Consider the following 25,172-nt stretch of genomic DNA (forward strand, 5'->3'; position numbering starts at 1 on the left):
TGGGGTGAGACTTCGTCCTCATTTGACAGTGAAAGTTACTATTCATAGATGCTTAAAATATGCCAGAAACTTTTTAAGTGTTTTATTGGCCTTATGCCATTTAATTCCCATAGTAACTATAGTGTCATCTTCCTCATTCTATAGAAGAGAAAATTGAGGCTCAAGGAGATGGGTAATTTTCTCTAGGTCAGACATCTAGCGAGTGACACTCAGAAGATAAACTCCATTTTATCTGTCTCCAAGGCCTGTGGAATCAACCACCGTAAAATATTACCTCTCAAAAAGTTATAGTTTAAGAAAATGTATATCATATATTGTGAGTTTTTTTAGAATTCACAATACATGATATAAATGTTAGTTATTGTTAAGAGGTCAGGTAAGTAGGCTCGTTTTTTACTTTTCAGATGAAGGGACCTTAGAGGATGAATCAGCTTGTATAACAAACCATTCCAAAACTTAATAGTCTCTACATAGTCTTTTCTTTAGTTCTTGATTCTGTGGGTCAGTGCATCTGGGCTTGGTTCAGCTGGACAGCTCTTCTGGACACATGTATAAGGGCAAGGCAGTTCTACTTCTGGAGATTAGCTGGGTATCCTCCAGGGGCAGAGATGAGAAGTTTTAGCTGTTGGTGCAGGGTGCTTTATATCTTTTAGGGGTTTATTTCTTTTAAATCCTTATTGTATTATGTCCTCTTACTTGTTTTCTAGTACTATTTTTCTTTGTACCAAAAAGGTGTGTGTGTGTGTGTGTGTGTGTGTGTGTGTGTGTGTGTGGCCGGGGGTGTGTGTGATGGTATATATGTCTCTCATCATCAAGCAGGCCAGCTAAGGCTTGTTCTTGTAGCACTAGGGTAGGGTTCCAAGAAAGAGAGAGAGCAGAAGCACACAAGACCTTCTGAAGCCAAGGCTTTGAACTGGTCCAAAAATCACTTGCACTTTTTCTATTGGCCAAAGCAAGTTACAAAGCCTGTATAGATTCAAGGGCTGGAGAAACAGACTTAATGGGAGAAGATGCAAAATCACATTACAAAGGGGCATACCTAAAGGAGGGGATGGGAACTTCTGGCCATCTTAAAAATTTACTGCAGAGAAATTTTGCTTATGAATATGTTGCTTTCTGAAGGTGAATAATATTTAAATAATCATTATACTGGACTTTAAAAGAGTTAATTTGTTAAAGCGTTAACATTTGACAAGTATGTCATTCTGACAGTCACAATGTGGCTTTATGAGATCAATCCACATTTCTGGTGGTGATGGAGCACAGTTTCTGAAGCCTTCTGTGATGCTGACTCAAGGATATAAAGGAAGCAGTATTTCAATTGCTTCTCTGCAAGAGGTAATGTCCATACATCTTTTAAATCCTTGCTCTACACAGACCAACAAAGGAAACCACAACTGTTTTTTCCTTCTCAGTTTTCCATTGCCATCTTTCAAAGGTTTGCTTCCCCGCCGTCCCACACACTTTTATGTGTGTTTTACAGCAGGATCAATGGAGTTAGTTAGCTGGAGGGGTTTTCTGTTCTCTCCTGTCTTATATAATGAAGCCTGGGTATTTGTCTTAGGATCTTCCCCTCTTATAATGACCAGGAAAAAAAAATGCGAGACTGTTATTTCATTCACTGTTTCATTTATCAATTCTCCATTGATAAGGACATCTCATCCTTTTACCTTCCCACATTCTTATTTTCAAATTTATCCAAAATCTTCTCTAATTTCACATCTATTTCTTTATGAATCACAAGAAAATTCTGAATTCTTCTAAAAGATGATCCTTTTGCCATTGTGATTATTTCCAGAGAGCTTATATAACCTCAGACTCAACTTGATTCGTTAGATCTTTGTTTTCTCCTTTCCCCCCATGAGTCCTTTGCATTATTTTTCACTTTTCTTTTGGTTTCTATATGGAGCCTTTCTAATACAAACTTAACATTATCAAGCTAAAAGCTTTCATTACTGATTCCTGCCATCTGTAGGAATTATCTTTCTGGAAGTCTTGTAATTTAGTGTAAATACTTCCTCCATTTAAATTAACAGGGGTAATTTATGTAAAGCATTTTGCACATAGTAAGCTCTCACTAAATGCTATCTATAATTATAAATGCTGCTGCTACTACACTTACTATTACTAATTTATTTTAAAGCAAACCATATGCCTTTTTCTCCCTATTGAATTTACATTAAGCTATATAAGGAACTATCTAGACAATATGAGAATGCATGTTAGAATCTGAACATAATTTTTCTTTGTAAATTTTCTGGCAATGGAATTTACTATCACTGCTACTTTTAGAAATGCCTCAGTGACTGTGCAAAACTAGAATCATTCCCTCAGTATTTAAGCTTTACATTTTTTTTGTTAGTAAAATTTATATTTTCACAAGGCTAGGTAGGTTATTATTACACATTTACTGTCATATTGTTAGTAAATTTCTTATAAATGTATACTTACCATATTTTCTTGCATTAGTTTCCTAGACATTAGTGGCCTTCCAAAGACTTTGTAGTTTGTTTAGTTATTTACTGTCATAACAGGTAGTTTTCTTTAGTGAATTGTTTATATTTAATTGCCTGCCTTGCAGCCCTGTATATTGCTAGAACTTTTTCATTAGTAACTCACAACTCTTGCTCTTTCCATAATGTCAATATCAGTATCTGTTTTTCAAAGAGACTTCCTCCTACATAAAACCTGGTGTTTTACCTACTCCATGGACTTCAAGTTCAAGCCTATCAATCTATCTCCATGGACTATGGTCTCTCTCTTCCTTCCTTCCTTTCTTTTCTTCCTAGAAATACACACACAGACACAGAAACACATAATCCATTGGTGGTAAGGTCTGATATGGGCTGCTCTGTGTCTCAGCCTTCCCCTCAAACCTCCCCTCCCCCCAAAAAGAGACGTGGGAGTCCTAACCTCCAGTACCTCAGAATGCCATCTTATTTGGAGATAAGGTCTTTACAGAGGTGTCAAGTTAAAATGAAATTAATTAAGGTGGCACCTAATCCTATACGACTAGTGTTCGTATATAAAGGAGAAATTTGTTCACAGAGACAGGCATGCATAAAGGAAAAATGATGTAAAGAGACACAGAGAGAAGACAGCCATCTATAAGCCAAGGAGAAAGGCCTTGAAGAGGTCCATTTCTCACAACCCTCAGAAGGAACCAACCCCGACAACACCTTAATCTGGAACTTCTAGCTTCCAGAACTGTGAGATAATAAATTTCTGCTGTTTAAACAATCCAGTTTGTGGTGCTTTTTATGACAGCCCTAGCAAACTAATACAAGGTGCAATAAAAATTTGAGAAAGGGAGAAATTGGCTAAAGAGATCATTGCTTCGTTACTTGGATATCTGTAGCTTGTCTTTTTAGCTTCTGATAAACCTGAATTTTTACTTGCTAGAGCATTATGTTCCTGGAATAAACTTTTAAAACTTGTTTTGTTTTATATAACCATGATGTGGTGACTGGAGACCTACATTTCACTGAAAAGAACAAGCCAGAGCCATGGATAAGACGCGAGAAACCGGACACACTTGTCACCTGTAAGTAGAGCTCTCTCCCTTCAGCTGCCATTAAGAAAAAAAAAAATGCACTTTGTCTTAGATTTTCTCTCTCACTTGTTGGGAGGGGTGCGGCAGCAGGAAGAGAAAGGGTGTAGACAGTGGGGTGTAAATAAGGCAGACAGACGCTCCAGAGAGGGTGGGAATACAGCTTCACTGAAGAAAAATAGAGGAACCTGGTTGGTACAACAGAGCTTCCCCAGGTCCACCCACCACCCACCGTTCCCTGAGCTCTGGGCTTTGGCGGCGGGGGCTGAAGGCGAGCGGCGGGGAAGGGACAGCTCCAGCAGCGGCTGCTTAGCGGGGAGAAGCGAGACCTGCAGGTCCAAGTCGGAGCCGGGTGGTCTCACCTTCGAGTGGGTGAGCTCTCCGGACGTCGGGTCAGCTCCGCGGCAGCCAAGGCCGGCTGCTCTGCCGGCTCCCGGCTGGGTCGCGGAGCGTCGGCTGGACCCGCCCCGAGCTCCATGGTCCGCCCGGCCCCGCGCGATGGTGACTCTGGGCGCCGAGGTTGGCGCGGAGCGAGCCCACAGCAGCTCGCACAATGAGGGCGGGTGGCGCGGCGCGCGGCCGGCGGGGGCTGTCTCCGCGAGCCCAGCGCCACGGGAAGCGGCCCAGCCACCTGAACCCGAAAAACGCCAACAAGTAGTTTCTCGTTGGAGAAGGGCGGCTCGGCTGGGTGTCGGGACTCCGTCCGGCTGCCCGGAGCACCTCGTCCACTCGGACACCATAGCAGAACCACTTTTCTCTCGGTCTCGTTAAGGTACCTAGAGGCGGGAGGGCAAGGGGCTGATTTGCCGGGAAGGGCGTGCTGACCCTGCAAGGCAGGCATCCCCCCTCCGTTCCGCAGTAGGATTGGAGAGGTGAAGCCCAGGGGAGAGGTGGCTGGGAGATCGGAAACGGGGACACTGTCAGCCAGGACTCCCAGCTCGGGGATGCAGGGGGTGTGCCTCCAGCAGCTTTTCCCCGGGCCTCGCTCCTCCTAGAAAGCACCCCTCCGCCCGCAAGACGTTTGCATTTCTTGGGAAAGGGGGATGGGGTGGGATGCACTGATCACTTCTGCTCCCCAAAATGGATCCTAGTCAGTAGTTTCCTTTCCCAAGTAGTAATAATTTCAACAATAGCAGTAATGTGAAAAGGAAATTGGATCAGGAAATTTGGGAGAGGTCTCCCTGGTGAAAGGCACCAGCAGGGACTTTTTTTTTGCTCTGACTTCCGCGTTCAGTCTATTTGCCTGGCCCGGGAAGGGGAGTAGAGGTCGCGCAAGGGGCACTCCCCGCGAGCCGGCAACAGCGGGCTGTCCAGAGTTCACCGAGAGTACGCGTTTAGTGGGGGCTCGCCGCCCAGTCTGGGGGTCTCTCACCCAACACTGCCAAGTTGCCTGGGCAGAGAGAACTCCCTGCCTAAGGGAACAGCCTCCCGGAGAGGGTAGGAGGGAGAGGGTCTCGGACTATGAGGGAGGAAAGGGACGGGTCACTGGGAGAGGACGGGGGGGTGGGGAGAGGGGGAGGGGAGGACTTAGGAGGGAAAGATAAGGGGTTTGGGGAGAGAGAGAGGGGGAGAGTTAGGGGCTGGGAACAGGTGAGACTTGAGAGAGGACAGAGGGCAGAGAGGGTGAAGGGTGAAAAGATGAAGGAGACAGAGCAGAGGGAGAAAGGTGTGAGGTGGGTAAAAGGTGTCAAGGAAGGTCAAGGAAGATTCGGACTGCTATCTCCTCAGTTCTCTAGAAACCTGGGAAAGGTATGATGCTTGAGGCGGGGACAGGGCTGGGCGCCAAACTCATCCTGGGAGGGCCCTTTGCCCCTCGCCTTTCTGTCAGCCCTGCATCTTGGGACTCTCGGGCTGGGAGTGGGGGTGGGAGTCACAGCGCGGCTCCGCCGGCCGAGATCTTTAACTTGGTGCTGTGTTCGCCTCCCCCAGTCATGTCTAAGGCACAGAGATGGGCAAGATCGAGAACAACGAGAGGGTGATCCTCAATGTCGGGGGCACCCGGCACGAAACCTACCGCAGCACCCTCAAGACCCTGCCCGGGACGCGCCTGGCCCTTCTCGCCGCCTCCGAGCCCCAGGGCGACTGCCTGAAGGCGGCGGGCGACAAGCTGCAGCCGTCGCCCCCTACGCTCTCGCCGCCGCCGCGACCGCCCCCGCTGTCCCCCGGGCCGGGCGGCTGCTTCGAGGGCGGCGCGGGCAACTGCAGCGTCCGCGGCGGCGGCGACTACCCCCGGGGCAGCCGCGAGTTCTTCTTCGACCGGCACCCGGGCGTCTTCGCCTATGTGCTCAACTACTACCGCACCGGCAAGCTGCACTGCCCCGCCGACGTGTGTGGGCCGCTGTTCGAGGAGGAGCTGGCCTTCTGGGGCATCGACGAGACCGACGTGGAGCCCTGCTGCTGGATGACTTACCGGCAACACCGCGACGCCGAAGAGGCGCTCGACATCTTCGAGACCCCCGACCTCATCGGCGGCGACCCTGGCGACGACGAGGACCTGGCGGCCAAGAGGCTTGGCATCGAGGACGCCGCGGGCCTGGGGGGCCCCGACGGCAAGTCCGGCCGCTGGAGGAGGCTGCAGCCCCGCATGTGGGCCCTCTTTGAGGACCCCTACTCGTCCAGAGCCGCCAGGGTAAGGCCAGAGTCGCCCCCTTCCCTGCTGCGCCAACTTCTCCCAACTCCTTCCGCAACTTCCTGTTCTTTTCCGCCGAGGCCTCTGGGATGGGGGCAGGGGGAGAAGAGAACAGGGTTCCCCAACCAGGAGACGAGGGGCCCCTCCCGTGCAGGGTAAACTCAGGGACTCTGGCCCCGATCCTCCCTGCTCCCTACCCCCCGCCCCCCAGCATCCCCCTCCTCTCCTCCTCAACTGCAACTGAGATTTACTTCAGCAGATGGGACCGAAAGGGCAAATGTCGGCTACTCTGGGCGAGTCTGTCCGGACCCCTGTTCTGAAACCGCTATCACACTTTCTGTTGAGTTTCTTTTTCTAACTCTTGTTCCAACGTTTTCTTTAGCTCGGATGGCCCTTCAGGCCTTCTGGTCATCACTATTGGACCTTTACAGTGAGACCTGACACTGCTGCGCACCTGACTCCCCCAGAGCAGTGGCTCCAATTAGGGATCTAATCTGAGGACAGTAGAGGAGAAATGGAATATATGTCCGTGGTTGGGCCGGGAGAGGGTGTGCCAGGAGGTTCATTTTGTGAAAATCTCCCGAATGTTGTTTGCCCCTGTGTCCTTCCAAGAGAGAGCAGTGCTGGGTTTGCTTGTCCCCGTGAGTTGACGGGATAGCCCACCTGCACAGTGAATTTTGGAGTCTGATGCCTTTCCCCTTGTGCTGTATCTGTGTTTTCTACAGGTTGAACGCCAATTGGTCACTTTGGTGATCCTGGTTTAGTGGGAGTCTCTAAATTAAAGACTGGGTAATTTAGATTGTAGGCAACTTTATTATACTCTATAGATTGTGATCCCATCCTCAATTTTTCTTTTCAGTCTTTAGCTTGAGTGACAGTTTAAATTTAGTCCTTGATACCCACGATTAATTCTTCAAAATCCCAATGAAGAGATTATAAAAGTAACTAATAATGGTTTCTCTAGTTTTAAAGGAAAGAAAAGAAATATAAACAACCCAAAATTATACAGTATGTGAATGGTTTTTAATTATATGTGAGAACAGAGTACTGTATTTAGTTAAATCTTTGTAACTGCATGTGTCTGGTTTGCTTCTGACACCCAGAAAAGATTCCCCTTGGGCAGAATGGGAATTCTCCCAGCTTAACTTTGGTTATATCCTCATTATTGTGTTCCCCTGAATGTCAGAAGTCTCTGCATCTGAGATGTTGTGCAGCTGATAACATGTCAGAAGATGTGCTTCTGATACCACTTTAGTAGAAGTCTGAGGATATGTTTTGTTTTCAATTTGAAATAGAATATCAAAGAGACAATTTAAAGCATTGCTACTTTATGGGATCTGGTATTTAAATGCATACATAAATTCTAGTATGCCCATGTTCTCATATTTGAATGTAGAATTACTAACTTCAACTCTGAAATCTTCCTTCTAAGACCATTCTATAAATTCAGCAAGAGTTGGCATTCAGGGAAAAAAAAGTGCATATTATTTATTTAAGTTAAATCATAGACTCATGACCCTTACCTCTGTTGTTTTGGATTTCAGCCGAGTGCTACAGTGCTCTTTCCACTTGGCAGCTAAAAAGATAATCTGCATTTGTTTTCAGACTCATCCTATAATTTTCTTATTTTATGTGGTACAAAAAAAGACAGGAAGTTTTATTATCTTTCCTCATAATAATAGAATACATTTTATTGTAGACCAGGTTGCACAGCAAAAACTTTAAGATGTTCAGTTTTTATTATTGCTATGGTAATTGATTCTATTGATTATTGGTCAATGGCTAGACTATTGAACTGAAAATAGTTTTTTAAAAATCTTACTAAGATTTCATTGTAGTAATATTAAGGATTTGACCTGCATCCCTTTTAGGTGAGGAAAAGAACACAGATAGATTAGAGATTAATACAAGGTCAAAGAGCCATTAGAAGCAGAATCAGCTCAGAATCATAGACATGGAAAATTTCTTTGAGATCACCTCGTGAGGACCCTGTATTTTGTAGATGAGGAAAATGAAGACTGCAGATACTAAGTGAGGGCCAAGGTCATACAGCGAGTTATTAGCAGAGCCAAAATTATGCTGGAGGTCTCATGACATCCCCCCCAGGCCCTTTCCACCACAACCACTGATTATAACTGACTGTCTGGCTTGTGAAATCTCTGCATATAGTGTTGCTCTTGAGATTTAATGCAGCATAGGACAGTCACTAGAATTCTAACTTCGAAAGGTCATCTATGACATATGTGTGTATATATATATTTTTTTCCAGGTCTTTGGCTGTACCACCCAACGTTAGAGTGCAAATATGGGATTCCAGTTTTCTTAAAATGAACCCTGTTTTAACTTTCCATTTTTATTGACCAGTTGATATGTAATGTTTTCCTTTTTGTTCAGATTGGCTAACATTTGTGGGACTTGTCTTCAAGAAAATCCCTTTTCAAATTATTAGGGGTTGCCTGAAGAATACTCAGAAGTCACCATTCTATTTAAATGTGATTTAATATTTTTATATGGACACTTTTAGTTCAGGTGATTGACAGACAATGTTATCTGACTAATTTGATAAATAGAATTACATTGGGAGGTCACTGGATGAAATTATATTTTGCATGGACATGATTCTAGGAGACATAAAATCAATTATCAAGTGGTTTGTTTTAGCTGTGGTCTTACTGTCACAAGTCTCATTCTTAATAGAAGTATTTAACTTTTATAAGCCCTCTTACTTTTCATTTTACATTAGTTCATCTTTTATTGATATACTTGAGATGAACAATTTTAACTGTCCAAATTCTATTTTCAATTTGTTACACCTGTTTCAACATTGTCCTTATCCTTTCCCAACATTGAGGAGATTAGCTCAATTTTATAATAGACATGTTTAATTTCTAACTTTTATGATCTAAAGTGGCAGACTGAAACAAGAGTGATAGGAACTGGATAATTAATTGAATTCTACAACATTGTATTTTTGCCTTTTGTTTTGGTTGGCATTTCCCCCTCCTCTATTACTTTTAATTTATGATGTAAATACATATTTGAGAGGTCTAAATTGTTCAGGTTAACTTGGTAAATAAGTTTATACTTTTCATTTATGAATTGTATCCTTAAGAATAGTATTCCAAAATAGAAATTTATAAAAATTTAAATATAAGTTGTCATGGAAACCTGTTGTTCAGCAAATGAGATCAGGAAAGAAAAGGTGAGATTATTCCGTTGATGCCATTGAGTGATATTTACAAATAGTAAAAAAACAAGGAGGCATAGATGTTTTTGTAAAAATGTTCTGCATTGTATATTTCCAATTTAATGTCTAAGTTTTAGAAGGAAATGAAGCTTGTATGTACTTTCCTATGAAGGCATATAATAGTAAGTGAACAGGCACCAGGCAGAAATTCTTTAATAGAACTTCTAGATTTTTTAGAAGTTTGAAAGATAATATAAGCGCAAAATTTCCCAATATTACAGAGCTAAGAGTGGTTATATTAGATCTCCCTCTTCTTTTCACTTATTTTTTGGGGGAAGGAGGGAAAGTGATTGAATTAGGTTCTGGTCTAGAGTGTGGCCCTTCCTTGGCAGCATGTGTATCTTTGATTACCTGATAGACCTTTTTTTTTTTTAACTCTCAAAGAGAATTTTAGAAAAGAAAAACAAAACAAAACAAAAAAACTGCCATAGAACCACATTTAAGATGTTGGCTTTTTGGTGTGGGTCTGGATCACTTCGTATATGTTCTCCAGACCTTTATCTATATACCACTATAAGCAGTTAATCCTGACTATACTTGGATTATGATAGTGAATCCACCATTTTTATAATCTTGAAAATATACTTTATTAGTATTTTAAATTGTTTATTTCCACAGCATTACTAAAATATACTCCTTAAAACTATTAAAATTTAAACTTAAATATCTAGAATTGGATTCAGAATTGCAAATATGTAATTTACTTTTTATGGGCCATTTTTTCCTCTACCTCAAAGCACAAAACAAAACAGGAAAGAAATTATCTAAGTAGCTATTTGCTAGCTTTAAGTGTAACGTTTAATTTAAAAAACTTATAATAAGGCAAAGACAATTTGAGTCATATATTAAGATTAAAGAAAGAAAGTGTATTAATTCTTGTTTTGTGAGCCTTGCTCCAGTTAAAAGAATTAATGGTCAAATATAGCTTGTTTATAAAATATTGCTCTTAATTATTAAAATTTTAGAATGTTTATTTAGTCAGTGAATACTGATTATGCAGTCACTGTACCAGAAACTATGTAAGCTACTGGGAATACATGAGAAGATATAGTGCTTTGCCCTCAATAAGCTCGCCACTCTATTTATAATAAGATATCTCCTAAAACATTATCTATTCAATTAAAAATGCAACAAAATAACAACAAACAAAATTCCAGAAATATTATAGATGTTTTCCTCAAAAAAAAATCTCACATAGAAATATTGCCTAGATGTGCAGGAAAATATTCCATCTAGAAATGATGGTCTCAGAAATTCCCTGGCGGTCCACTGGTTAAGACGCCTGTGCTTTCACTGCAGAGGGCCCAGGGTTCAATCCCTGGTTGGGGAACTAACATCCCACAAGCTGCAGGGGGTGACCAAAAAAAAAAAAAAAGAAATGATGGTCTTAAGGTATTGTTAATCTTTATTTTATATGTGAAAATATTAGGCTTTTTCAATCTTGATTTTTCTGTTTTTCAAAGTGATTTATACACTCTCTTTCTGCAGCATTATTGAAGAATATGTTAAACGATGTACATAAACCAAACAACTGAATTATTTGCAGTGTGGTCGAGTGTCTTCATCCCTTGCATTTTAATTACAAGTTATGACCAACCATATGACAATGCAAATCCAAACTTCAGGCCCCTAAAAAGAGTTTGGTGTAATAGTCTGGTGTGTTTGCATTTGCTGTATAAGCATCTAAGTGTCCTTTGACCTTTTCCAGGCCACTAATTGTATAGTTCACAAATTAATTTTGTTCTTATATTCTGAGCATTGGATAAGATCAGAGAGTGCCTCATTCAACATATAATTTAAAAAAAACAGGTAACTCTAATAGAATTGTATTTTCAGTAGTGTATTTTATCACAAACTAGGTGATCTGATCCATTGCTGGGGCATTAGGCATGCCAAAGGTGAATAGCTGGACAGATTAGGTATGACTTTTTTCTGTTATATTTTCCCAAGAGTTCATCTGTAGAACTGAGTTGACAATACTAAATGAGAGTCAAGGAAATTTTTCTTCTCTGTCAAGAAGCTTATTTTCAAAGCAACTGAAAACAAGGAAACATGTAGGTTTATAAAGAAATGCAGGTCAACCTTTCCCATTAGAAATATGTATCATTACTATTTATTTTTACTACTGCAAATAAAGTAAATGCAGTTTTTAGATCTCATATATTTTTCAAATTCTGAGTCATTTATCCTTTTTATTATGGCAACCTTTAAAGTATATCTGAATGAAATAGTAAAGGACACTAAAGGACTGATAACATATAAAAACAGATCTCCATAAGGAAATATAGAGTGGCAACATAATCTAAACAATAACCATCAATGTATGATATAAACTTAATTCAATTCTTTTTGAAGTATGAAGGGCTTTTCTTTTGGAAGAGCAGTCAAGATTTTTTTTTTTATGACAGGATAGCATTGCTTTTTTGCTTTTCTCATAGGTTGAAGGGTGGTGATTAATTTCAATACTCTGTAGTCAATATTTTCTCAGAAAGTGATAAAATGTGGGTGTTGGGAGGAGAAGAGACTAGAAGTAGAGAATATATGGAAACAGCATTGGAAAAATGCCTGAGTTGGAATCCATGAGACCTAGGCACTAACCTTGATTTCACAACTAGCTGTGTGACCTTAAAGAATTTACTTCATCTTCTTGAGTCTTGATATCCTTCAGCCTTATTCTGAAAGAAAAAAATGGGGATGACACACTGGACTAGATAAGTATCCAAACTTCTTTCCAGCTCTAAGATTTTGAGGTTTGGAGGAAAAATAAGGATAGTGATTGCTAAAAATCCCTTGGGTGGGGGGAACAGTATGTCTGCACTGGTTTTGATTGTACTCTAGGGACCATCACCCTAATAGGGTAAACTAGTATGGATTTCTTTTGTTTTTTGCATTTTAACTTTCTGCCCTTCTTTTTCCCTACAGCTGTTGGGTAACTGCTGCTTTGGTTACCATAGAAACAGGTTAGCTCCTAGCTTCTTGTTTCCATTGAAAACAGCTTTCTCTCAACCACATATTGATCTCAGGAAATCATTTTGCTGTGGCTCTGTCATGAAACCCATAAAGATGATCGGCTCTGTCATTTCCTAAGTCTAAGATTCAGTGCAGGTGTATACCCATCCACCCACAAGGATAACTGATTAGATAATCTCAGTTTTATTTCCATTTGAATAGAGCCTTGTCAAAGACACCAGCGTTTTCCCCTTCCCGTATCTTATACAGAAGGGAAAGTCTTACTCACTTGAGGATTTACAGGTATGCCTAACACATTGAAGTGTTTACAAAATAGTGTCAAATTATTTAGTCCTAATCTCTTTCACAGCTCATTCTATCAGAGTAAGCATAGAGAATGGTATGCTGTCTAGCACACTTCATAAGCTTGTATTTTAATGTACTCATTAATGAAGACTATTTCAAGAGAAATATATGTAGGTATTATATAGGGCACCATATTTCTCTTTTGGGAAAAAATAGTTTTTCTATTTCAGTATATACATATTTACATAAAAACATATATTCACTGTCATACTGTAGATACACATTCAGGGTTTGTATATGTTTATAAAATTTTTATATGGATAAATGAAGGAAGAGACTCATGGGAGTATTGCTTAAAGTTTTGATTGAGAATATTAATTTGTATGTGTGCGTGTGTATATTTATATATATAATATATACTCTTTGAATGAGATTGGTATATAAAACAGACTTCTAGTGTGCATGAGACTTAGAATTTGAAGGAAACTGGTGATCACCTGACACAGTTACCTCAACTCACAGAAAAAGCAGCTGGCTTGTTCATAGCCTTGGCTAGTTAGTGACAGTAGCAGGGCTAGAATTTAGATCTTCTGACCCCTGGTGCTCTTCGCATTCAATCTTGATTGCTTAGTCTGGGTTGGGTTTAACGTTAGGTGCACAGATTTTAGCTTCTGGGAAGCAGTAAGTATGTTAGTTGGGGTAGGGTCTGTCCTCTTCCATGTCCTATTGTCACTGTTTTAGATATTCCCTCTATTTCCAGATCCCCTCCAGATAAATCCTTCCATTGCTGCCTTCTCTACCAGTTCTATATCTTACTGTTCTACTACCTTTAAAGCCTCAAAACTAACCTGCCTGTGCACTTACCTCCTGTTTTTTCCCTTTATCCTTGTGTGTGTGTGTCTTTTGTAATATGTTTTTCTACTTTTATTGGACTTATTGCCTTTGGAATTTTTAAATGCAGCCCTAGTTCAACCTATTGGTGATGGTTAATGTGTTTTATAGAACATTCTTTTCTCACATGTAATTAACCAGATCATGGTTGGCTTTACACAGGAATAACTGGTAAATCAGAGTGAAAGATACTTGGAATGGTTTTTAAGATCTGAAAATGAGATTATATATTGTTTGAGGTCAGCAAATACAGGACAGAAAAACTTTTCCTTCAACCTTCTTTTAGTAGACAGTTATCCAAAGGTGGTGTTTCCTTCCCTGTGGTGGGATGTAAAGCAGCATTATAATTTTTGGAATATTTGAAAGAATGCATTTTATGGGAATCAAAACAGAAGAAGTTTCTGGTAATATTGGGAAAAAAAGTACTCCATAATTGCTATGGTTAGTTGACTGACCTTTTCTTCTGAAAGCTCATAATGATAGAGACATCTTTGTAATCTGACATTTCCTCAGTGTTCATGTATTAAGAAAATCCTATGCAGACACCTCAGTGTCATCTTCATTTTCTGTTTGAATACTCTGGTGGGTTTGCTATCAGATCTTGGAGCTTTGCCATTCTTTATGTATCTGACAACGTTGCTGATATCTTTAAAAACTGGAGCAAAGGTCAAGATAGCCCTTCTTGGCAAGTGATATGTGATTTAGTCTCAGCAACGGAAGGTGTTCTCCTTTGAGTTGTCTCCATGGGGAAAGTCCAAGTGACGAAAATATGCCACCTTTTGACCACAGACATTCTCTTATTTTACACCAATACTTTGTCCGGAATTTGAAAGTTATTCACTAAATGATAAAATGCAAATTTTTTTTTATAAAATAAAGTGATCCTAGATAATATTGTCATGATATCCAAATAATATTGTTAATTCTAAATTTAAGACATGTTTATGAATTATGTTTAAGCAAAAACAATTTGGACGAATATAAAATTATTCATTGAGTAGTTTGTCAGATTGGGCTTAATGAAAGGGACAGATTATTCAGAATTTCTGTAAATTTTGTATCTGTGTTTGTAAATTATACAACAGAAATTCAGGTATAGAGTTGCTTATATTTCTGTTTATTGATTAAGGATAAAATGCCATTTGCTAAAAGTGAATATTGTGTAATAACTGTATTGGAAACAATGGCAAAGTAATCATAGCAAGAGGAAGCTTCCTTACTATTAGACTGGCCAAAAAGTTCATTCGGATTTTTCAGTAAGATGTTATGGAAAAACCCGAATGAATTTTTTGGCCAACCCAATATGTTAATTTGGATAAAATTGTTATTTAGGAAAACAGAACAATGCATCATTATAGTTTGATTTACTGTTTAAATTGTCCTGCTTCTCTCTTGGGGTGAACAGCGAGAGGGCAATTATGAAAATTATTAAAATACTCTTAATGAAACCCATCTTTCATATAAATTGAGTAGGAAATGGACAGAACAGAGATTTAGCTGGCCCTTTTTTTGTGCAAATGGAATCTAAAGTAGCAAGTAGCCTTTTTTTTTTTTTTTTAGCTGGAACTTTATTATCAGGCCTGAGTGACCTATGAGGGTCATATAAAATGATTAGTGGGTGCATCAAGTTGAACAACCATCATATTTGTATCATGATGGAGAAACATTTGTGAGCTTATGCTTAATTCCTAGGTTCAAAATGGTGTTGACTGTGCTTTGATATTTAGAGTACAATGCTAGAGATATAAAATTCATGCAAATTAATGAAATCAAATACATTTTAATGTACTAATAGGCTGCAATGACATTCAAAATGGATTAGTCTTAATTCAGAAACAGGATTCTTTAGTTGTTTCACCTTCTCCTGAGAGTCCAGTGCTCAGTTTTTAGTTGTAACATGTGCATACTATCAGTTCTTTAGTTTTTTTTAAATTTAGTGATTGTTTTCAATACTTATTCATTTTTCTATTTATGTATTAATCATGGATTTAATTCATCTTAAATTTCTCTATATAGGTGATTTCTTGGTAACTTTACTTTTGAGTACTTGACTTTGTGCTTCACTGCTAGGTTTCTTTGTCAACAACATTTTGTGTTTCCTCTACCTTGGCTTGCATCACTTGGTTGATGAAGTAGTATGCCGTCACCAGGTATTAGTACATTTTTCTCAGCTAAACAAACTGGAAGCATCAAAGATGAAAGTTTTCAAATGCCTTTGAATCTCTCTGCTGACAGTTATTGAGCTTCAACTATTGGCCAAAACTAGGTTAGTACTGAGAATGCAACGGTTAAAATTTGGCATTTACCTTCAAGATGCTTGTATTCTATTGGAAAAGAACAACTGTATGTCCATAGTTACAATATAATGCATTAACACTATAATAGAGATATTGGTATAGTGTGGACACACAGATTTGGGAAGGACCCAGTCTCCTATACAGAGGAGATGAGATTTTAGTTAACGCGCAAGAGATAAAGTTTTTCCCAGCAATCAAGGATTAGGTTAACAGAGTAGTGTGCAAACATGGAAGTTTGACAGAGAATACCATGCCATGTTATATGGGGTAATAAAAGGATCAGAAGGCAGGAAAACAGGCTTCAGAGGAAGAGAGGGCTTCTGGGCTTATAAATGAGATTTTCTAATGAGATGGATATTCAGTCCAGGGCAGGAATAAACACTGTTATCTCAGTTTATTCCAAAATAGTGGTTCTGAAACTTAGATAGGAATAATTTAAGATGATGACTAAAATTTTTACTTCCCAGGTCTCACTGCAGTAGGATTTGGATAGGATTCAGATAAGATGAACATCTTTGGGGTTGTAGTTGGCTACTGACCCAGTACATGACAGTACTGTGATGTGACTGCTGCCAAAGCAAATACAATTTAACAGTGAATTAAGATAATAATCATGCTTGGACCAGTATCAAAGTGTGTTTTCTAGATCTGCAGCTCTTCAGGGTGTTAACAGATGTTGCCCCTCAAAAGAGTTCCATGGACAGATGAACTCAGAGACTAGTTTAAAACAAAGTTAACTAGGTTTTTATTTTTTAATTTTATTATTATTATTAATATCATTTTTACTACAGCTCTTTTTCAGGCCAAAGAGTTGAAGGACTAGCTGACAGTTGGTTTTGAGATGCGAGTGAATTAATGCGAAGTGAAGTGGTGTGAATTAAAACTCAGTTGGCTGAGTTCGAATCCTGACTGTACCATTGCTTGCTGTGTAACTTTCACAAAGTTGCTTCTTTAAGCCTCCCTCTTTTCATCTGGACTGGGGAGATAATAATTTTATCTGACTCAAGGAATCGTTAGAAGGGTGGATTGAGCATAGTCATGTTCGGAAGCCAGCATAGTGCCTGGTTCTCTAAATTTTAGCTGTAATATTATTATCATCATCGTCATCATCATCACTATTCTTTACGACAAGCATTGCTTATTTTGGGAGATAGCGTGGTTACAATAGCCCACCTTAAGGGAACTTTCTAGCATTTAGAATGTTCATAAAAAAACAAGTTGTCTGTTCCTGAGATTTTTCGTATGGGTCTTGGATTACTGTCCAGAAAATTGTAGGAGTAATTCTATCCCTAATGAATAAAGGGTGATTAATTAGAACAATATCTAATGTGTATGTATTATATACCAGGCATTTTACGAGTGGCAAGGTAAAGGCATATTTCCCGCCTTTAAGGAGTTGTGGTGTCCTGGAGGAGAACAGAAGGGAAATGATAGTGCAGTGTCAGGAGAGCTCCAGTAGAAGTTAACGTAGTCTTGCCAAGGTGGGAAAAAGACTTCCTGGAGGAAATATGCCTCTGTTGGTACCAGAAGATGAAGAGGAGGAAATAGCCAGACTTTTTAGAGAGAAGAGCTGAAACAAAGTCCTAAAAGGGAAAGAAGGCAAGGCCTGTGCAAGATACTGTAAATAATTCAGGACAGCTACAGCGTTGCGTGAGGGATGCGGAGATAGGGCAGGAGACAGAAGCTGAGGTTGGATCCAGAGGCTTGGTAAGCTCTGTTGAGAAGGTCTGGTCTTCCTCTGGTGGTAGTGGGGAGCTTCTGAAGGATTTTAAGCAGAGCAATGGCAGGCATGTTTGTAATTGGGAATATTATTCTGAAACCTTTATACTTGAAGAGGGGATGGGGCTGGGGAAAATGAGTACAAGTTTCTCAGAAGAGCTGCAGTTTAGCATGTTATTGCAGTAATCCAGGTCAGAGATACCTGTGATCTTAATTAAAACAGTGGCCAGAGGGATGAAGTAAAATGAACATAATTAAAGTGGAATTGTCTATTAATTACATGCAGTGAATGAGGCAGAGAGAGACGTCAAGAATGTCTCCCTAGTTTCTGTTCGCACAATGGAACAAGACAAACTTTATGACTTTTTTCTAATTCAAGAGTCAGTGGTTATATGATTTGAGAAATCAACAGTTATTCTTTCATGGGATTTAACACTGTAACATATATATATATATATATATATATATTTTTTTTTTTTTTTCCCCCGGTACGCGGGCCTCTCACTGTTGTGGCCTCTCCCGTTGCGGAGCACAGGCTCCGGACGCGCAGGCTCAGCGGCCATGGCTCACGGGCCCAGCCGCTCCGCGGCATGTGGGATCCTCCAGGACTGGGGCACAAACCCGTGTCCCCTGCATCAGCAAGCGGACTCTCAACCACTGCGCCACCAGGGAAGCCCTATAATATTTTGTATTATGTTTTGTGGTTTATCTTTTATACTTCAGTACCAATTACTCGATTATTAATAGCTATTTCATAGATTTTATAGTTGTGAAATTAGATGCAGAGTATGCCCCTTAAATTTTTTGGTTGCAGTAATTCACCACCATAAAAAGGTGGTGAGGAGTAAGAAGTCCTCTGTACAATAAATGTCAGCTTTTTTCGTTTAAAGCCCAAGAAAATAATATTAATTTTTGCATAATTTCTATGAAATGGAACTGACTAGTTCAATATAGTAGCTCATGTAGACTCCAAAGCTAGAAGCTTAAAGTGAATTGGAGATTTAAAAAATACCAATAAGATTCTGTGGCTTTAAAATACTCTTTTAAATTGCTTTAAATAAATATTTCCTTTAGATAAAAGTCCAGGAAGGAGCAAAGGTAGTGAGGAAGAAAAGCAGAAATGAAAACAGGCACCAAAGGAGTTAAAATGGGAAGAAGATGGTGTGTTCAGATCCAAGGCAGAGTAATTCCTTCTAAAGCATTAATGTACCATGCTATTTTCTTGCTTACAACCTTGTTATCCCTTTCCTTTGGCTACATATTAAACTATATTTTCCTTAGTCTGGCTCTCCAGAATCTGCCCATCATCCATAAACATAATAATAGCTCTCACAGCTCTACCAGTCAGACTGCATGCTTTGCCATTCCTGAATACGAGGTGCATTCACACTGTTGCACATTTGTGCACTGTTTTCACAGCCTAGAATACTTTCTCCTCCTCTATGTAACAAGTTGATTCAGTCATCTTTCAATAGCCTGTATAATTATCAAGTCTTACTTGACACCTTCTAAACTCTCTCAAAAGCAGTTCATTTCTTCCTCTGAGTTTCTCTATCACTTTGTAGATACAGTATTACAGCATTTAACTGGCTGTATTAGTTTCTCTGAGTTGTTGTAGCAAACTACCACAAACTTGATGTCTTGAAACAACAGAACTTTATTCTCTCATAGTTCTAGAGGCTAGAAGTCTGAAATCCAGGTCTCAGCAGGATTGGTTTCTTTTGAAGGTTTTGAGGGAAAAATCTGCTCCATGGCTCTCTCCTAGCTTCTGGTGGTTCCTGGCAATCTTTGGTGTTCCTCGATTTGTAGACACGTCACTCCAATCTCTGCCACCCTTTTCACAAGCTGATCTTCCTTGTGTGTCTCTCTCGGTTTTCTCTTCTTATAAAGACACTAATTTTTGGATTATAGCCCTTAATAACCCAGTATGACCGCATCTTAATTTAACTAATTACAATACCTCTGCAAAGATGCTATTTCAAAATAAGGACATTCTGAGGTTTGGGGTGAATATGCATGTGGGTTGATACCATTTAACCCAGTACACTGACTTTTCCATTTGGGCAACATTTTTGTAGTATCCAGTAAATCATTTATTTTCTGACTTCTCCTTTTCCATTTCAGTATGTTCTCATTTAATGGATAGAGTGTCTTCAGGAATCTCTGTGAAGATACCAGTTAAATAATTTTTAAAGTTCTGTCTCGTTTCTGGTATTAACTCTGGTCCCTCTGTGGGTATTTTTTTTCTATTCTTTCACCTTTGTTCTTTTTTATAGTATTTATTTTCTTGAAATATCTTTTCCTTTGAAAGAGAGTGGGGGTGATTATAGTGTTTTGTGGGTAGATAGGCAGGATCATGCAGAAACAAAGAATTCCCTTCAGGGTGTGTAGGGAGGAGCAGGTGGGCAAGCTAGGGACCCTCTCAAGGCCTAAGAAAGGAAGCTGTATTTGGGGAAAGAAATTTAGTGAATTTCAGTTAATGCAGGGTGACCTTTCTCTTTTCTTTTTCTCCATGCTCTTTGAGGAAATCTGAGGTACTAAGAAGTTTACTTTACTTTTCTCTATCACACCAACACACCTAATAGAAACTGTCTGCTCTACTGTTGAATCTCTACATAATTTAGAGAGCTATTCTTGCTGGCTATATCCTGAGGGAAAATTCTGTAGCCAGCCACTAAAGTAATTCAGGAACTTCCAAGGAGTTGTCCCACAGCCAGCTCCTTGTCTTAGGGCCCGTTGCCTCTGGTTCCTCTGGCTTCTGGATCTCTGTGGGAAGAATTGGACCAACTCCCAGAAAAGCTTCCTCTTGCACCTGTATTGAATTCCATTCTCCCTCTCCCCTGAATCTGCATCTCGATTCGTTCAATTCTGTTTGCTTTATATCTTAATATTTCTGGGTCAGTGATAGCAATGTTTCCTGTTTTCTATCCCTGTGATATTTTTTCATCACTTTTAATGAGACGTGGTCAAGGAGATGAGGTATACTATCTTCGGCTAGAGTTTGATTGTATGTATATAGACTTCTTGCCCATACTCGTTACGAACTTCTGCGTAGAGGCACCGTTCCGTTCTTGTTGTTGTTCTCCAGAGTCATGCACAGTGTCTGGTAGTTTTCTCAGTGGGTTTTTATTACCATATGAACAATTCCATTAGTTCTCTTGTCTACAAGGATGTATTCCTCTATGATTCTTTCCTACAAAGTCATTGTTTCTTCTTACCTTCTTTGGGCCCACCTTCTTTAACTACTTTTTGTCTCTTCTGGTCCCCAAATATATATTCCTAGTGAAGAAATTCAAAGCCGACGTGTAGTGTGTGACTTTATCATTGCTATAAGAAGCTTGTTAGACTAACATTAATACAAAATCCTAGAAAATTATCACTTGGAGAACAGTGACACTTTAATTTATCATCTGTCCACTGAAAATACATTTGTAAGAACATGAACATTGATGGTTAAACAGATGTTTGTGGTACTTAAAGTTCCCCAATAAAGTAACAGCATCAAGCTGAAATAATGTTTACATATTAGTGTGCTTTAATTTTTTACACAGAGACATTGCCAGTGGGACCAAATGCTTAGTCCTTATTTTACAGAGAAACATCTGACTGACGATAATAGATGGCACTGATTGTCCTGCTTATTACATGGAAACGGGGCCTTCAGTGAAGGGTGCTGTGTTCTAAGAAAAGACGCTGAAGAATGGACGTTGTAGCAGCAAGAAAATTAGACAAGGAGAACAGAAAAAAAAAAGATCCTTATTCATCAGAGTATTGTTATCTCATTTCATTTAATATAATGGAAATATCCAAGGTGACTTTTTCCTCATGCTACCTAAAATACAGTTTATCAAACCAGTGCAGTAATGAAGACCATTACATCTAAAACCTAATTATGCTCAGATATTCTCTCTAAATTGTGGCAAATATGAAGACTGAGAAAGACATTTAAAGAAACATATATACATTATAGTGGTCATGCAAATAGAAGGAATTGGAAAAGCCTTCATTTATACAAATATATTGTATATATTATAGACATCAAGTAAAACTTTATTGTTTTTAGGAAAAACCATTGTGAGATAGTAGATAAAATAAAAATTATAAAATAAATCATAGTATTCAAAACAGAATAATTTTAGGACAAATTTATGTTTTTAAGATAGGGGATCATTGTAGTTTATTTATTTATTTATTTTTTGCGGTACACGGGCCTCTCACTGTCATGGCCTCTCCCGTTGCGGAGCACAGGCTCCGGATGCTCAGGCTCAGTGGCCATGGCTCACAGGCCCAGCCGCTCCGCGGCACATGGGATCTTCCCAGACCGGGACACGAACCCATGTCCCCTGCATCGGCAGGTGAACTCTCAACCACTGCGCCACCAGGGAAGCCCTATTTTTCTTTTTAATTTATTATTTATAAATTTATTTTATTTATTTATTTTTGGCTGTGTTGGGTCTTCACTGCTGTGCGCGGGCTTTCTCTAGTTGTGGCAAGCAGGGGCTACTCTTTGTTGCGGTGCGCGGGCTTCTCATTGCGGTGGCTTCTCTTGTTGCGGAGCATGGGCTCTAGGCACATGGGCTTCAGTAGTTGTGGCACGTGGGCTCAGTAGTTGTGGCTCGCAGGCTCTAGAGCGCAGGCTCAGTAGTTGTGGCGCACGGGCTTAGTTGCTCTGCGGCATGTGGGATCTTCCCAGACCAGGGCTCGAACCCATGTCCCCTGCATTGGCAGGTGGATTCTTAACCACTGCGCCACCGGGGAAGCCCAGGAAACCCTATTTTTAAAATAAAAAGTAGTCTTAAATCATAAAAGTAAGTGTTCTTATTATGGACAATTAAGGGAGTATATAATAGACGAAAAAAGAAAATAGCCATTTTGTCCCCCAAAGGCTATTAGAAATTTACTATAATTATTTTATTTTTATTTCCTCTAAGATAATTTTAGTCATAGGGGTATAGAGAGTTTTTTTATCCAATATTTAATCTTTGTAATCAGGAACACAGTACCTTCTGATTTTATTCAAATCTGGTTTTACATCTCAAAAAAGAATTATATCGTTTACTTCATATATGTCCTATGTGTTTACTTCAAGTATTATACTATATATTTTATGTTTAGTTGGTATTGTGAATGGGATCTTGCTCTCCATTACATTTTAACTAGTTATTGATGGCATATGAGTAAGAACTACTTTTAGTATATTAATCATACGTATAGTTATCTTACTGAATCCTTATTGATAGAAATAGTATTTCAGTTTATTGTTTTAGGTTTTGTGGATATGCCATATATGTAAACAATAATTCATTTTATGATTAATATATCTTTTATTTTTTATTTTTATTATATGTATATAATTGGTAACTATATTTATGGTCATAATTTTCAGATATATTTGTATCTGTTTAAAAAATGACCACTATTACTTTCTGTCATTATTTCTCATTTTTGAGTCAATTTGGAAACACTTCTTTGTGATACGCTATATATTTTAAAATTTGTTTTTTAAGAATGAGTTGAGTATGATATATTTTTGTGGGTATTCATAGATCTGAGGATATCTTTCTGTTGCATTGACCTATGAAAATTATCTTGGCTACGTTTAGAATTTTTGGATACACAATTTTGATCACTAGAATCTGCGGTTTCTGTCTCATATTTAGAAATAATGAAAGTAGAAGAAAAAAGAGAATAGGGAAATTCCCTGTGCTATAAGCACAGGCAGGAGCACTAAACAAATCTTGGCCCCAAGAAGGACATCTCTTTCTGCAAGTTCCACTTCTACTTCCACCTTTAGTCTCCAGTTTTCTTGGTATTCTGCAGCCAAGATTCAGAATTGTCCTGAATTTCCTCCTAATCCATTTATGTTCTAGCATAACCTCTCTTAAGAGGCAGCATATTGTGGTGGCTAAGAGTAGAGATCTTGGCATCAGACAGAGCTGGATTTGAATATGGCCCTACGACATATTAGTTGCATGACCTTGGATGATATAATTAACTTCTTTAAGATTTTGTCTCATTATTTGTAAAAGAACCTCCTCATAAGATGCGTATTATGAGGATTAAATGGTATGAGAACTAAATGAGATAATGCATTTAATGTGTGTAGCAGAATGCCTAACATAAAGTAAGCCTTCTGTAAATGGTAACTATTATCATATGAAGCTTGAGAGCAGGCTGATGTGCAAAATCTTTAGTCTAATAATTGGTGGCATCTTTCAAATGCTTGTTGTATCCCTAGATCTTGGGACAGGAGAGCCTCTTTTCATTGGATCATAGGTAGAAAATCCAGGAGGCTGTGGGAGAGTTTCCGAGATTATTTGCATTTTTGTCAATAGCTTTTGGAGCACAGCTGACAACTTTCTATCATTGCCTTGACTATAATTCCACTAAGTTTAGACCCTGTGTTGAAATGATGTAAGATAATATTCCTGATACCATTGCATGCTTCTCTGAAAGACATGAAGGGAGTAAAGATCATGAAGCACAGGGGAGACTGAAATTACTTTTTAAAAATTTTTTTAAATTTTTATTTATTTATTTATGGCTGCGTTGGCTCTTCGTTTCTGTGCGAGAGCTTTCTCTAGTTGTGGCAAGCAGGGGCCACTCTTCATTGCGGTGGCAAGCAGGGGCCACTCTTCATTGCGGTGCGCAGGCCTCTCACTATCGCGGCCTCTCTTGTTGCAGAGCACAGGCTCTAGACGCGCAGGCTCAGTAATTGTGGCTTATGGGGCTAGTTGCTCCGCGCATGTGGGATCTTCCCAGACCAGGGCTCGAACCTGTGTCCCCTGCATTGGCAGGCAGATTCTCAACCACTGCGCCACCAGGGAAGCCCTGAAATCACTTTTGTTTAGTGAATTACTGATGCCTAGGACAGACTGGTACACAGAAGGTCCTCAAAGAAGTGTTTCCTGACAGACTGGCCACTGATTATTTCGTAAGTGGTGAGGTATACTTCCCAGCATGCAGTGCTCCAAAGACTTCTACTTCTTCACCTGCAAATGCATCTCTGAGGGGAGCAACTAGAAACCTTTCTTCCTGCAGCTCAGTGGCTCCCTGGGATGGTTGTCAGACAAGAAGGAACAGAGGACTCTTGAGCATTGTTACACTGCTGGTATTGGAGAACATCACACACTGGCAACTCTCTCCACTCGTGAACTATCAAATAATTGATAGTTCAGCACTAATTTTTGAAGCAGTTAGTGTTCAAATAGAGACAGATAACTTCTCCAGCTGTCCAGTGACACCACTGCCAGAACAACAACAAAGATGGTTGGGTCCTTGCCAGAGGTGATTTCTGTGGTCCCAGAGGTGGAGAAAGGGTAAAATTTAATACCATTTTCATTCAAACGTTATTGGACCAACATATCCCTGTATTTTTTTCTCTTCTTGTTGGCTTTTATACAACTTCTGCTTGCATGTTAATAGTCTCTTCCTAGTATATTTTACTCAAGAAACGTATGATGATTACAAAAAAGAAGACTTTTAATTATTACTAAATAATTGCTCATAAAGGCTATGTTATTTGAGGAAAACTTAGTAACTGCTAATGAGCTATATAGAGATGCGTCTTATTTCAGGTGTGTT

General features: G+C 39.5%; 1 protein-coding gene across 10 annotated transcripts in view; it reads left to right on the forward strand.

Annotated features, from left to right (window-relative positions):
• The first annotated feature begins 3,408 nt into the window (after positions 1-3,408).
• Positions 3,409-25,172, forward strand: part of KCNC2 (potassium voltage-gated channel subfamily C member 2) — a 197,719-nt gene continuing 175,955 nt past the window's right edge. For 2 of the 10 annotated variants that reach the window (XM_060306199.1, XM_060306197.1), the window contains exons 1-2: positions 3,800-4,322; positions 5,480-6,179. In XM_060306199.1, coding sequence (XP_060162182.1) covers positions 5,499-6,179 — 681 coding nt within the window. In that variant the 5' untranslated portion in view covers positions 3,800-4,322; positions 5,480-5,498. Of the gene's footprint in view, positions 3,545-3,793; positions 4,323-4,620; positions 4,988-5,173; positions 5,300-5,479; positions 6,180-25,172 lie in introns of those variants that run through there. The other 8 variants (XR_009565465.1, XM_030866251.2, XM_060306196.1 and 5 more) reach the window with 7 other exon arrangements.

Source organism: Globicephala melas, chromosome 10 (genome assembly GCF_963455315.2).
Source record: "Globicephala melas chromosome 10, mGloMel1.2, whole genome shotgun sequence".
In the NCBI taxonomy this organism is placed as follows: Eukaryota; Metazoa; Chordata; class Mammalia; order Artiodactyla; family Delphinidae; genus Globicephala; species Globicephala melas.